The sequence below is a fragment of the Squalius cephalus genome (genome assembly GCF_949319135.1).
Source record: "Squalius cephalus genome assembly, chromosome: 5".
NCBI lineage: Eukaryota > Metazoa > Chordata > Actinopteri > Cypriniformes > Leuciscidae > Squalius > Squalius cephalus.
Genome location: NC_137126.1, coordinates 43,614,549 through 43,629,283, shown reverse-complemented (window position 1 = coordinate 43,629,283; position 14,735 = coordinate 43,614,549). Strand labels below are relative to the sequence as shown.

General features: G+C 35.5%; 1 protein-coding gene across 6 annotated transcripts in view; it reads right to left on the bottom strand.

Moving 5' to 3' along the window:
• Positions 1-6,902: 6,902 nt before the first annotated feature.
• Positions 6,903-14,735, bottom strand: part of nos1 (nitric oxide synthase 1 (neuronal)) — a gene marked incomplete at its 3' end in the record, with an annotated part of 61,012 nt that continues 53,179 nt past the window's right edge. For 4 of the 6 annotated variants that reach the window (XM_079870445.1, XM_079870440.1, XM_079870443.1 and 1 more), the window contains exons 23-29: positions 14,189-14,399; positions 10,671-10,758; positions 10,456-10,577; positions 9,958-10,106; positions 8,677-8,871; positions 8,402-8,520; positions 6,903-7,153 (exon numbers count right to left, since the gene is read on the bottom strand). In XM_079870445.1, coding sequence (XP_079726571.1) covers positions 7,138-7,153; positions 8,402-8,520; positions 8,677-8,871; positions 9,958-10,106; positions 10,456-10,577; positions 10,671-10,758; positions 14,189-14,399 — 900 coding nt within the window. Of the gene's footprint in view, positions 7,154-8,397; positions 8,521-8,676; positions 8,872-9,957; positions 10,107-10,455; positions 10,578-10,670; positions 10,759-14,188; positions 14,400-14,735 lie in introns of those variants that run through there. The other 2 variants (XM_079870441.1, XM_079870442.1) reach the window with 1 other exon arrangement.

Here is a 14,735-nt window from a genome sequence, read left to right as displayed (position 1 = left end):
AATGGTAGAGCTGCATTTTTGGACAGTTTGTCCAATCAGCAGTGGAGCCTGAACAGCGAGGGTGGGCTATTGTTCAGCTCACTTGTTTTGTTGACTGGTTTCCATGGTGTTACTTCTCCTCTCACAAAGCCGCACTCAATCTTTTTCTGAAGTGAGTGGTAAGAGAGAGATAAACAATTACATAAAACTAAGAACATACTTCTCCCTTCAGTAGAAATCAGCTTCATTATAAAAGCTAATCAGATGCTCTCAACACAATTTAAATTAAATATAATATTATAATTCATATATATATATATATATATATATATAGTGTGTGTGTGTGTGTGATACATAATCTATGTACAGTATTTGTATATATATTGTTTTATGGTGTGTAACTCTGCACCTTTACCTTATTTTTCTAATTCTGGTTAGGTAAGTAAGTTGAATCGGGCCTAAATTATAAGCATTTTAAAATACTTACAATTCAGACCGAAGACTTCTCCAGGGTCTGTTCTGGCGTATAAATCAATGCCCCGGGAGGCAGACGTTATCAAAATAGTCCATTTATTTATTACAATTAGTATTTATAGCAGTACAAGTATTCTACAAATACATAAGTATAAAGCAGAACAAATATCAAAACGTTTTTCAATCAAGGCAATATCAGTGATGGTTCTGGTGCCAGAGAAGCTCTTCTGTTCACAAAGCAGCACATGAGTGTCACTGTCGTCGTCACAGATATTTAAAGATAAATTAATGACCTCCCCAAATGAGGTCATCTAGACTGAACGCCCCCTTTAAAAAGGCCTTTTTTATGCGTTCTCCTTCTCATTTGGCGAGTTCCTCACTTCTTGTCGGCATCACTTTTCATTCAACATAAAAAAGTTGCTCTAATACGTTTTCTTCTCTACTTTGAGCATAAGTTATCTGTAGAGTGATATGTAGAGTGGTCTCATCCTTATCTCTCTGACCTTATATTTAACTCGCTTCTGTACTTGCACACATGTATAAATCTGCAACACTCTCCAGCCTAAAGGTCACAGCACTACTGGGAGAATATGTTCATTATATTCTAATTCTAGAATATAATCTATATTATATCTAATTAAATTCATTGTATTATAAAATAAAATCCCCATGTAACAGTCACATCATTACCCATATAAAAAGGCTTTACAGAAAAACAAAAAAAACATTATACATAATATATTAGCTAAATACGTCAAACAATGAGGGTGATTGTATTATTGCGCATATTAAACAATATATTCATTATATGTTTTTATGGCCAATATATTTTATTATTTTTATTTTTAAATCATTTGTAATCCCCACCACTTATTTATATTTACTAAATAGTCTTTATATCATTTTTTTTAAATCTAAAATGTCTGAAATAAAAATATATTTTAGTTTTTCTTTTGCAGTTACATTTTAAAGATTTTTTTTCTTCATATTTAGTATGGCAGCATTTAGTATGTGTCTTTCTCCAAAGAAATTTTAAAAATGAATATCTAAGACCAATTTGTCACTTAAAGGAGCTGTATGTAAGAAATGTATTTCAATTAATCATAAAATGGCCCTGATATGTCACTAGACATTAAGAAATCATGTTCATTTCAAATACTTATATCACTGACAAAAGTAGTACGGCCAGGATATTGTCATTTAAAAAGTGAAGTTGCAGCCCTCAACTGATGTTGATGTTGTCATCTTGTGTTTTGGCCTGAAGCGCTGCCCTCCATCTATCTACCAATCACGAAGTCAGTAGTGTTTCTGCATCCGGGTTGCCAGCTCTGCTCTAGTTACCACAGCTGCAGCTACAAACTGCAGCCTATGTTCCTGCTGGATCCTGCAGCCTATCTGGCAACCTCGAGTCAGGGGGAGGGGGAGGGGATACACCGCTCTATACAGTACAGTAATTTGAAAGTGATTGCAGTACCAGTTTTGGCCACAATCTTACATACAGCTCCTTTAAAGGCACACTATGCAGTTTCCGTTTTTCTCAAACAGCGACCCCTAGAGTCGCTGTGGAGTACTTGTATTTAACGTTACTGTCGTAAATACCACTCACGCAGAGCTGTCTCTGCACTCTTCCGACTGCACTCTCTTCGTCGACTCTGCCATGATTCACGTCTGAAATGCGTGCTAGTGTCTTCCATAGAGGCTGCTTCATATGTTGTTGATGTATGTGACGTCGTGCCGTAAAGCAAGTCGTGATTCTCGCGAGATTTGTCGGGGCACCACCTCTCAAACTTGCATTGCACTGAATGTGATTCAAGGCCCGATATACTCACAGCCAGGGGCGTTGCCAGATCCCCAGTAAAGTTTTGCTGTTCCCAAGTAAATTTTTACTGACAAATCACTGTCCGATGAGGTAGGTTAGGTTACAATAGATAGATAGACCTGAAAATATGCTTTCTTATTCTTTGAATGTTGTCATTAAAGTCCCCCTGTGGTGAAAATTAAGTTTTTAATGTTGTTCATATGTTTAAGTGGTGTATTTTCTCCTTAAAACTGCAGTGAGCCAAAGACAGTCTCAAAAAAGTTGTTTGAAATCGCTGGTGTTTCTTACATCACAAACTACCTTGTAACCAATCTAGTCAATGTGCCAGCGGGCTTTCGCATATCATTACAGTGAACTCGTGAGAGAAGCCAGGTTATCCTGGAAAAATTCTGTTGATATGAAAAATTGTGTAGATTTAGCAATATATCGGGTGTATGATGATGTATATTACAATGTTATGATGAACTCTATGCCTTTCTCCACTGACGTTCTGAATTCAGAGTTTCTGATGACTGAGTTTAAGATGATTGTGAAAAGGTAGACTGAGATGCGAACGGTAACAGTTTGTGTAACATTAGCAACACATTATTAGCTTGATAACATAGTCAAGCAAAATGCTAATCATATCAATTACCTTTATGTGTCAGACGTTGTAAAGAGCGATACCATTGAGCAGCGCTTACTTCAATAAATTGACTGAGTGAATCTCTGAGCTGATGTGAGTGAGTGGAGGCGGAGCTAATCTGCATATTCATAGTTCCACATGTTCTAAATGAAGCAAGTGTGTAGAGTTACAATCAAGCTATTTTAAGGCATTTTTTTTAAATATGTAATTTTGGTGATCAAAGATGAGTTTTAAAGGATAAAATTGACTACAGTGGGACTTTAAATAATTTAAAACTTGAAGGCTGATGTAAGGCCAGCTGAAGCGAAAAAATCCTGCGCCTCTTTATTCATTCGCCTCGGCCCTAACCTCTAACTGTGCTCCTCCTTCTTCACTTTTCCTCCAGATCCCCCTAGATATTTTTAAGTTTGAGTCTGTGCATCAAACTCTTGAAACGGTCCTATTTTGTTCTTCTCTTAGAAGTAAAAAGTTGAAAATACCTTTGCAGCAATATACTGCTAATGAACAATCCCGACGCTTAGAGAGACGTTTATGTGCGGCACGTTTTCCTCTGAATAACATAATAAATATACAACAATGACAGTGGTGAGAAAGCAGCAGTTAAGAAAGCATCTGATCATAGCGATGTGGATATGATACATTTGTGGATTCACACTGGCATCATGTCGACAGATGAGGTAATTAAAATTAGTAATGATGGTTTAATTATAAAGTATGTTTGAAACTGAAGACTATATAGATCTGGCTATGTGAGACTGAGACTATAGTTCTAAATAATTCCTTTTCTTCGCAGGACACATTGACATTACAGTACAGAATAGCTCTTTCGCCATTATCCTGAACATTGTATAAGCATTCATTTCATGTGTCATATGGAATAGGCTCTCTGGAGCGCATCCTTTTGATTTTCCCAGCAAAAAATGTCCCGAGTCCTTTTAATAAAAATCTGTCGACAGGCTTACATAGACAACATAGGAAGTCAAGGAAGGATGTGTTTTTTAAGTTTTGTTACAAGCCGTTCACACATTGTCAACAAAAAAGCGATTAATACATTACATTTTTCTCTTTACATGACACACCATAATCTCCTAAACTCAAATTGTCACATATTCTTTTCTGCATTACAAATGTCTCAAATTAACTTTAGAAAAAAACAGCAAAGAACTTCAAGTTTTGACATACAAATGTTTTTTTATTATTAAGTAGATGCAAAGTTCTTGCAGTATATGCATTAAAATGGCAAATGTTTCAATGTTCAAAGTTCCACAATAGAAGATTCACAGCGGAAATTGATCGGAACAGTTTCTTTTAGCAGCAGCAAAGAACAAACACAAAAACAGTAAACAAAATCCCGTAAGCTTCTTCACCGTCCAGTCACAGAGGAAGGGCGCGATCACAACAGTTAAACAGACAGTGCAGGTTAAGAGAAAAACAGGACGGTAACATCATGCATTCAGAATAATGCTTCAGGTTCCCCCAAACCAAGTAAAGATTAGACCTCATATATTCACATAATATATTACAAGCAACTCAGAGGGACAAAACCAAATCAAAACCCATAATCAAAATACATTCTTAAAAAATTGTCATATATATTTAGATATTTACTGCACCCTTTAATATATGCATGTGTGTGTTTCTTTTTTGCCAGACTTTTTATAATCACAGAGTTTAAACGGTGCAAAACCCAAATGCGGGGAAGGAAACATTCAGTGTTAACAGCGTACATAGAACAAGAATATTCTCCTACAGAAAGACAACAGAAAGCTCCTTGAAATCAAATTACCTCATATAATATTTTTCATGCCAGAGGCCACTCATAACCCAAAGCTTTCCAAGCAAATCCAAAACGAGCAAAGATCTAACCGAACACACGTATCAGAAGCTTAAAGGATTCATCTCCAGAAACTCGTCCTTTTAAAGCCATCAAAAAGGCATTGCATGCAAAAAAAAAATGAACTATGCGCGGCACTGATTTTTTGCTCTCTGTTGCAAGCGTTTACCCTTTAATATGAAACTACAACTACAACGGTTGATCTTAAATCTAAAGAAGAAATCCAGGTCTCAGTTAGATTCAAAGAGAAGGGTCATCACAGCCATGTCTCAGAGAAGCAAGGAAAAAGGGATATAGAAGTATAATAATACAAAACAGGTGCATCACCTCTTTCTTTCTTGTCAATTCCTGCTGGATACTGAAGATCAGAGCTTCAAGGACGTTTCATAAAAGCCCAGCCTAGAGAGATTTTTAAAACTCCAGAAGTCTTTTCTTACAGTTAGCTTGATTTAAATGCATATTGAATGATATTTAAAAGCGGGCTCATCTTAGGTTTATTGAGCTTAAAATCCAACCTGTTTTCTTTAAATCCACAATCAGGTTTTTATTCGCTGAATTAATTTCAAAAGCAAGATGTTTTTAGTGTTTCAAGAATTTTTTTCTTAAATGTCATTTATATTTAATTTCATAATTAAGGGCTAGTTGATAAGACAAACTGCTTTAGCACGTTCAGATGCACAGTAACCAGTGTGCCGTCAATTAGCAGTGAGTCATTTACAAGTAGGAAACTTTCTGGAAAATTTCCATGGGAAGTTAAGCTGGGGAATTTTGGAAATTTTGAAAAAATGTACCCATTTAAACTTGTTTTTATTATTCAGTTTGGGTAAAAGTACTACATGGCGTTTTATAAAAAAAAAAAAAAAAAAATAAATAAATAAAAAAAAAAAAAAAAAAAAAAAAGAGTAAACTAGTCAGAATATACAGTATAAGCTTTCTTTTAGTTTAATTTTAATTAAATTTTAATTTCCCCACACTGTTCAAAAAAATTTCTGTTCTATGCAAAATGTTCTATTAAAGACAAGATAGAAAATAAATATTTGTGGTGCCTTAATGTGGTTAGAAAAAATGAAATCGGAATCGGTTAAAATCGGTATCGGCAGGTCAAACTCAATGAAAAATCGGAATCGGCCAAGAAAATTGTAATCGGTGCATCTCTAGTAGCTAGCATCTGCCTTATGTGGTAAATAAAGTTATGCTAGCTTATTTAGCATCTAACTTATCAGCTTGCTATCTACTAGATGAACACATTTGTATGGGATATTTGCAATTTAAACATTTAATAAATATATTTCCCCATAATATCATCAAAACTTACTTCACTTTGTTTAGTCCACAGGCTCAAATGTGTGCCTTCAATAGTCTTGTGCTTTGGGCTTCTGTACATGTGATGGAGGCATGCACAGTGCCAGTAGGGGGTGTGGTCTCAATAGCCATGCAGAAAGCAGTGTGCTATGTGCATGTGATTGAGGAATGGCATGGATATTCAAGTGTATTTGAATGGCATCTGTTTGTTTTAGTCAAGATTATGCTAAAATATACTTTCCTCAACTATATTTAAGTTCCCTATGAAGAGCCAACCTTCAACTTTGAAAATTCCCAGTTTATTCCCGTTTATTCCCATAAATTCCTGTTAATTCCTTTAAATTCCCATTAATTCCCATGGAAAGTTTCCATCTTTGAAAATTCCCAGAATTTTGCAACCCTATTTACAAGTGATGATATTTTAAGGTATCCTTGTTCGGGTGTAATATAATAAAGTGATAATATATAAAGCATGATTTTCTAACTCATCTGCTACACAGCTGACATGCTGGCGTATATTAACTCTTTCCCCACAGTCGAAAGCGAACTGGGTATCTCTTGATCTGTGTTTGGCTCTTTTAAAGATGACTCACCCTTAGTAAATGCTAGCACAACCTCTCTTTTTAGCATGGACAGAGACTTGGTCTTTGATTAAAACAGATCGTAATGTGCGTAATAACCTCAAGACTCACTAACCAAACCAAATACTTCCCATCTCTGAATGGTAAAGTCAATATCTACGCATGTTTGTACATCAGGAAAGCCACTGATCTCGCTTACACGTTTAAAAGGCAGGTCATGTCTAAGTGCGCGCAGCCCATTACTGAGGACAAAGCATAACGACACACAAAAAAGTGCATTCAGAAATTCAAGTGAAAGGTAGTTGTATTAATGCAGATTTTGATCATAGAGAAGCACATCAAACAAGACCTAGCAAAGAAAAACGAAATATTCCATTTAAAAGAAAAGAAAAAAAGAAAACCTTTTTTTTTTTTTTTTTAAAGACAAACTTGGCACAGTTTTCCCGAATCAATCTTGGTGTCCCATCATGCTTCTGGTTGGCCGATTATGAGCAAAAACCAGCGATATGGACTGATGATGAGACTATGAGCAAAAGACCCTGTAAAAGAAAGAAAATAAAGATTTCAAAAGAGAGAGAGAACATATATACAGTACATCAATCAAAAAATATAATTTATATTTGTATTAATAATAAATCAAATGCATCATACTGCAATTAAATATTTGCATAAACACAAATGTATTCCACAACTTATATATGCTCACAATTCACTGTATTTTTAGTTATTGAGTGCATTATTGAGTATGAAATTCATGATATACACTACCCTTCAAAAATTTGTGGTCACTTAGATTTTTTTTTCATTGATAGAAAGAGATACATACTTTTATTCAGCAAAGATGCACTGAAATGATCTAAAGTGACTTACAAATAATTAAAAAATTTTTTTAACATTGATAATAAATGTTACTTGAGCATAAAATCAGCATATTAGAATGATTTCTGAAGGATCATGTGACACTGAAGACTGGAGTAATGATGCTGAAAATTCATCTTTGATCACAGGAATAAATTACATTTTAAAATATATTCAAATAGAAAACTGTTATTTTAAATTTAAATAATATTTCACAATATTACTGTTTTTACTGTATTTGATCAAATAAATGCAGAAGAAACTTTCTTCTTTTTTCATTTTACGTAAGAAAATGTGGCCTGTAATTGTGATTAATTTGATTAATTAATCTGCATTTGATGAAAGTAATTTGAATAATAAACACCTTTCATGCTTCATTAAATCACGTTCACATTTAATATTTGGATGCATTAATTGCAACGTTTCACGATCATATTTAATTATGTTGTGATATATTCATTTATCCAGTTTTGCGCACTGTCCAACAGAGCACCAGATGACACATGGCGAGAGATTGTAAGGTACCTCTCGTCCTCCAACTCAAGGACTTTCATCATAAAACATCAAAATAAGCGACACCTCTCACAGGAACTACGGTGGCCATGCAGTGAAAAGGCCAGTTAAGCGCGCTACGGTTAAAGCACTTCTCCCTCCCTCCGCTCTCAGGGCAAGTGTGCGATGAACAAGCTCTTATCTGTAAGAGCACAAACAGAGAATAGCACAGCCACTCTCTTCTCACTAATCCTGTTACTCTGCAGCCTCTTCTCAGCCTCCGTCTCTATGGTTACCGCTGGCATTCAGTGATGCTGGTCCAGAGGCAGTATCTACAGTAATCTACACAACACGAGGTCCTCCTACAAGCATGGATAGCCCCAAAGGCAACTCAAGGAGAGACGAGGACGGATGGAGAATAAGCAAACAGGACTTACTCATCTGTGTCTTTCTTGCTCTCTTCGATGAAAGCAATAGACTCCGACCTTAGACGATTGGTGACCTCGTAAGTGCGCAGGGTCACGCCGAAAATGTCCTCGTGGTATCGATTCTCATCCTTCAACAAGACAGAGGAGAAAACAGTTTGAAAAAGTAACTGGAACTTCTCAGACGACCTTGTACTTGATTTACCATTGCAAACAAAAGGTCAGTTTTAAATAAATGGCTGAATAGCACCATTAACAATAGTGTGAAGGTAAAAGTGTGATCTAACCCTTAGTTTGCTGATATAGAAGCCGGCGTCCTCCAGGGTCATGTTTCCGTGCAGTTTGAAGATCTGCTGGACTGTTTTCAGTACGTCTCCAGCCATGGTGACGTCCCCGCAGACGTAGATATGTCCTCCTTCTTCTCTCAGATACTTGTACACTGTTTCAGACAGCTGCTCGCGAAGCACATCCTGGACATATTTCTGAGAAAAGAATATAAAGTAAGAGGTAAGGGACTAAAAAGACATCTATGAACCAGGGGTTGCACAGACTAGTCGACTTTAAAGGGCTAGTTCACCCAAAAATGTAAATTCTGTCATTAATTACTCACCCTCATGTCGTTCCAAACCCGTAAGACTTTCGTTCATCTTCAAAACACAAATGAAGATCTTTCTGATGAAATCTGAGAGCTTTCTGTCCCTCCATTGACAGCTACACAACTCCCACTTTGATGCTTCAGAGATTGTAAAACTAATCCATATGAATTGAGCGGTTTAGTAAAAAAAAAAACTGAAGAAACTGTCGCTTTTTTCGATGAATAGATTAACATATTATATATTGATCAGCGAACATAAACAGAAGCTCAACCTAATCTGCTTGACATGCGTAACACGAGAATGAACCTCATTGGTTCTTGCTGAAGCTCAAACGTGCTGCGTAACACGAGAATGAACCTCATTGGTTCTTGCTGAAGCTCAAACGTGCTGCGTAACACGAGAATGAACCTCATTGGTTCTCGCACGTCAAGCGAACATGCTTGAGCTTCTGTTTACCACAACTGATGTGTGAGTTGATGAATGTTTATATGTATATAAAATACTAAATTAAATCTGTTCTTCATATAAAGTGATTGAGTCTCCTCAGAAAATTTGGACTAACCCGCTCAATTCATATGGATTAGTTTTACAATCTCTTTATGAACTTTTTGAGGCATCAAAGTGGTCGTTGTGTAGCTGTCAATGGAGGAAAGGAAATCTCTCAAGATTTCATCAAAAAGATCTTCATTTGTTTTGCGAAGATTAACAAAAGTCTTACGGGTTTGGAACGACATGAGGGCGAGTAATTTATTCCACTGTTATTTGTTCAGTCAGAAAGCCTTTGCTTTGCTCACGGAATAAACAAAAAAAAAAGGAAAAATCTGAGATTTTTTTTCCCCAAAAGGTCCATTTTCATTTTCACATTAATCTCCATGATTCACATGGGCAATCTAGCTAAACCTTCACTAATGCTGGAGTATAAATGGATTTGAAATATCCTCAGTGATATTTTCCAAGGCATCATATTCTAACCTTTGGTCTGCCAGGCTCTCTGGAGTATGCGGTGAAAAGCTCTTTAAACACTTCCTTGTTCTTCGCCTGGATGGTCTCTTCCTTGTAAATGTGGTCAATCTGTGACTGCCGACAACCGAAAACCAAGATCATGGGGCATGCCTTGATTCCTGGTGAATTAAAACATATTTATTTTTTATATATTTAAAATTAAATTTAGAATATAAATAAATAAATAACCTTTTTATTTAATTTTATTCTATAAAAAATTATGGAATGTCACTGCATTATATATCAAATTAACCAAACAATGCTAGGAAATTTAATTCTGAGTTTGTATTCAAGCAATTAAAACAAATGACAAAAATAAATAAATGTTCTACAAAAATTAGAACACCTATAAATGTTAAAATGTATTAAATAACAAATTAACAAATCATTCAAACAAAAGATGCTTTTCTTTATCAGATCTGTACATTTAGAAGCACAATTTAGACTTCGAAGCAATCAAAAGCCTACCCTTATTTTCAACATCATACAGTCTCTGCTGCCAGAAGCTTCTGAATGGAGCAATTCCAGTGCCTGGGCCAATCAGAATACACGGAACCTGGCTGTCTTTTGGCATACGGAACGTTGGAGCCCTGAAACACAAAATACATCCTTTGATTCCATCAAATCCACAAGAAAACTACTACCCTCAGTGGACATATTTGAGAAGTGTATAAACGCTTTACCCTCTGACAAAGCACGGCACTGTATCACCTTCTTCCAAGCTGTTGAGCCAGGAGGAACACACTCCATGGTGTACAGGACCCTCTCCATCTATCCGGAATAAAACGCATAATCCTTTAACCTGACACCCTCTGACACTGATCTAGCGCCTGGCAATTCAGGACTGCACAGGGCTGACATCACTTGCTTCAAATGGAGTGAAATTGCTATATTTTAACCACCAATTACGCCATTATGCACATAATTACATGTTTACAATGCATTAAAAATGTGGAAAAGAGATTAGATCACGGTTTCTCTTTTGCACGTGTTAAAAAAAAAAGGCTTAACAGCAAATGAGCAGATCTAGAATTAATTTGATCTTTTAATTTTGATGTAATCCCTATTTTTAAAATAAACGAGCAGTTATTAGATGAACAGTCTAATACCGCAGACAATCAGCCTGGTTTCTCTTCTGACATTACAGATTATTCACAATTCATTAGGCACTTCAGTCAAATTGCTAATTAAGTTCATAGTCTCTTATTAAGCACCCAATTATTCATACGATACCGCTGTTGGGGAAATGTGAGTTTTCAGGCCATATGTCATAGTAACTATTGAAAGTGAGAGGCTGTTTAGTGTGACACTCATAGTTTGAAATGAGTGACGAAGAAGCACTGGAAACGTTTAACACTGTTTACACATGCTTAGAACATCTGGTGTTAAAGTGATCAGCTGAGATACATTACTGTTGACACCTGGTACAAACATGCATCTCAAATATGTTTACTGGTAACCATTAGCTTTCATCAAAGAGAGGGTCTCTGAAAGACTGCTCGAATCACTTATTACATCAGTGTATCTCTATGTATGGATATATAAAAAAACACAAACTAACAAAAATATCATTTTTATTATACAGTTTAATATGAGTTTGCTAATGTTTGGTGTGTTCAGATCGGCCAAGATAACAAAATCTGCAATCTCAAGATATCCGAATATGAACTCAAACATTTCTCATCATATTCATCCAAAATATATGGATGGAATATATATGGAATTTGATGGAATATAATAAAATTAGACAATAGCTAATGTTGAGTATATATACACTGTACATCAACTTATTTATTTATTTTTATCTATTTTTTTCTGAAATCATTTTTTATAAGTAATTTTACATCTCACTCTAAAAAATATCCTGTTAAAAACGGATAAAAACTGCAACTGTGTTTAATCACCATAATACAGGTGGTAAAACAGATTCATCAGATCAGATTCATAGAAAATGTGTATAAATGTTCACAGTGTCATGCGATCAAAGACAAAAACACCATCAGTCAGTGCAACACACGAGGCACTAAAATAATGCAATAAACATGAACTAAATAACAGCTGGTTGGTTGGTTGGTTAGTGTTTTAACACCATGCCAGCTTCCTTGGCTATTTTCATGGTCAGTAACAAGTTAAAAAAAACTATAAAAGAACAATTTAAAAACCTACTGCATAGAAGGTTTTTAAAATTTGCTTTAGTTAATAAAAATTCTAAAATGGATTCAAAAATTGATTCTAAAGTGCTTGCAGAATAATATAATTTCTTAAGTGAAATTAAACCATAACAATTTAGTAAAATATGTTTGAGATACTGAACTCTGAGCATTTTGTTTTTTTACTCTAAATTATATAGTAATTCAGTTTTTGCTTGATATATTTAAAATATTTAAATATATTTATAAATAAAATATATTGCATTCAGTGCTAGAGAAATTTATGTTTAAAAATAATGCATTACAATATTGTGCTAATCCCTAAAAAAGTAACTAATCGTGTTACTTTTTATGCAAAGTAACACATTACTTTTGTGTTACTTTCTCCTCACCTGGGATGGGCTGAGCTGCTTGTTTTTTATATTAAAAATGTAAAGTAGGGTGACCACCCGTCCCGCTTTGCGTTGTACCACACAGCATTTTCACCCCTTGTGCCGCACGTCGCATATTGAGAAAATGTCCCACATTTTCATCATTCTGTTGGTTTTTAATTATCATATTAAGAAAACGTGCAAGCGTTCTTTTGCCTCTTTAAGAAAGCATTTTATTCATTCTTTTTGCGGCGTAGGTTTTCACCTATATTTAACAGAAGTACAACAACAGCCGTTTTTTAAATCCTATCCAATGGTTGAAAAGAAAGGAGTAAACACGGTCACTAGTAGGTTGTGACGGCTGTCAATCAAAATGTGGAGCGGTGATTCGTTCCATGTGTTTCCTGTCAGAAAACAAATGGATAATTTGGTAAATTAAATTTTTTATTTAACAGATTTTATCAACTTGTTGCCTGCCGTGGTTGTTTTAATTCACATCCTTTCTAAAAAAAATATTAAAGTTTTTGATTATAAGACTGTCAATGAACTAATTTCATGTTGTTTTATATTTTATTTGTTCATTGTTTATTCTGTTGGATTTTAGTTGGGCTTGGTCAGAACTGTTTGAAAAATAGTTATCTGCGTGATGCCTGCTGCCTTTGGCCTCAGTGATGTTGAATTTAAATGACATGTAAAATAAAGACATTTATTGTGATGTAATGGTGTTTTCTGGAAGGGACTAAAACAAAGTATTTTTATCAGCTGAAAAGCAGAATGCAAATGTTTTTATTAAGTTAGATAGACATTATATAACAGTTTGGGTTATGTTTTAGTGTTGGTAACATGTCCCACATTGTCTCACACAAACTTAGTAATCGTCCCACATTTGGTTTGTTTGATGGTGGTCACCCTAATGTAAAGGCCCTTTTACACTAAAAGTGAAATGAATAAGCTCAGGCTGAAGGAAATGCAAATTCACGCCTGAACAGTAGAGGGCGCAGCTCAAAACAAACCTTTCAGCAGTGCTGCCATTCTGGATTGCATAAGAATAGGATGCAGGAGAAGAAGAACAACACTCTTAATTTAGCAATAAAAATTTTTATGTTTATCCAAGTCAATTTTGCTTATCAGTCTGGTTGAATTGGATCATTGAATGTCAGCAACAAAGACAGCTTAATCAAGAGAGATTAAATGCATAAAGTATACATTTCATTTAACATTTATTTATTGCAGGTTTGCGTAAAATTCTGAGTTTGCATTTCACCGTTTTTATTCATTTTGAGAAATACTGAATCTGTTTTTGTGCCAGTGAGATATAAATGCCTGCTCACATTTAGTCTAGATCTACAATAACCATCATGTTCACACAGCGCACACAACGACTCCTGATTTCTCTCAACATGGGGACAGGAGAGGTGTAGGTCAATAAATAGGAAAACAAAGTAACTTACATTATTTATTTGAAAAGGTCATTTAAAAGTAATGTGTTCCTTAACTTGTTACTTGAAAAAGTAATCTGATTATGTAATTCCTGTTACTTGTAATGCATTACCCCCAACACTGTAGCATTTTTACTATTTTTTTGTACAGTGCTGATATGAAGCTGAAACTTGAACACAATTAGGCACTCAATTAAGTTTCCTGGTCTATGAAAAAGCTTTTCCCCCCTTTTTTGTTTACCTTTGGGCCGATAGGACACCACTGCCACGGTGAGGTGGATCTCTCCTGGATGGAGGTCTGGAGAGGAGCTGATGGAGTAGTACCGTGGCTGTAGGAGGGGTAGCTGGGTCAAGAGAAGGGTGGAGGGGATCTGGAGGGACGGAAACTCCTCCAACACCTCCACTATGGTGGGGTTATTGGACCACTTCCACTCCTCATACTCCTGCAAACCCTGAGGAGACACCGAATGAAGCACATGACATCAGCATGATGTTCTCAGTAGCTCTGGTTTGGCACATGAGCTCTGGATGAGTGGCAGTGAATGGCAAACGTTCAAAACATTCTGCAAGCAGTGAACTGACAGCAAGAAGCGAGTAAAAAAAAAAAAAACTGTCAACGCTGTAATTTGCCTAAAAGTGTTAGTCATGAGTGTAAAACAGAGCCAGAAAGGGCTTTTTCAGATCTCTCTTTTTAAAGAGAGAGTTCTGACACAATGTATTCAACATCATATCACTCCTAATCTACAGTATGTGATATTTTGAACATAAATGATTCTTTAATGTTCTTT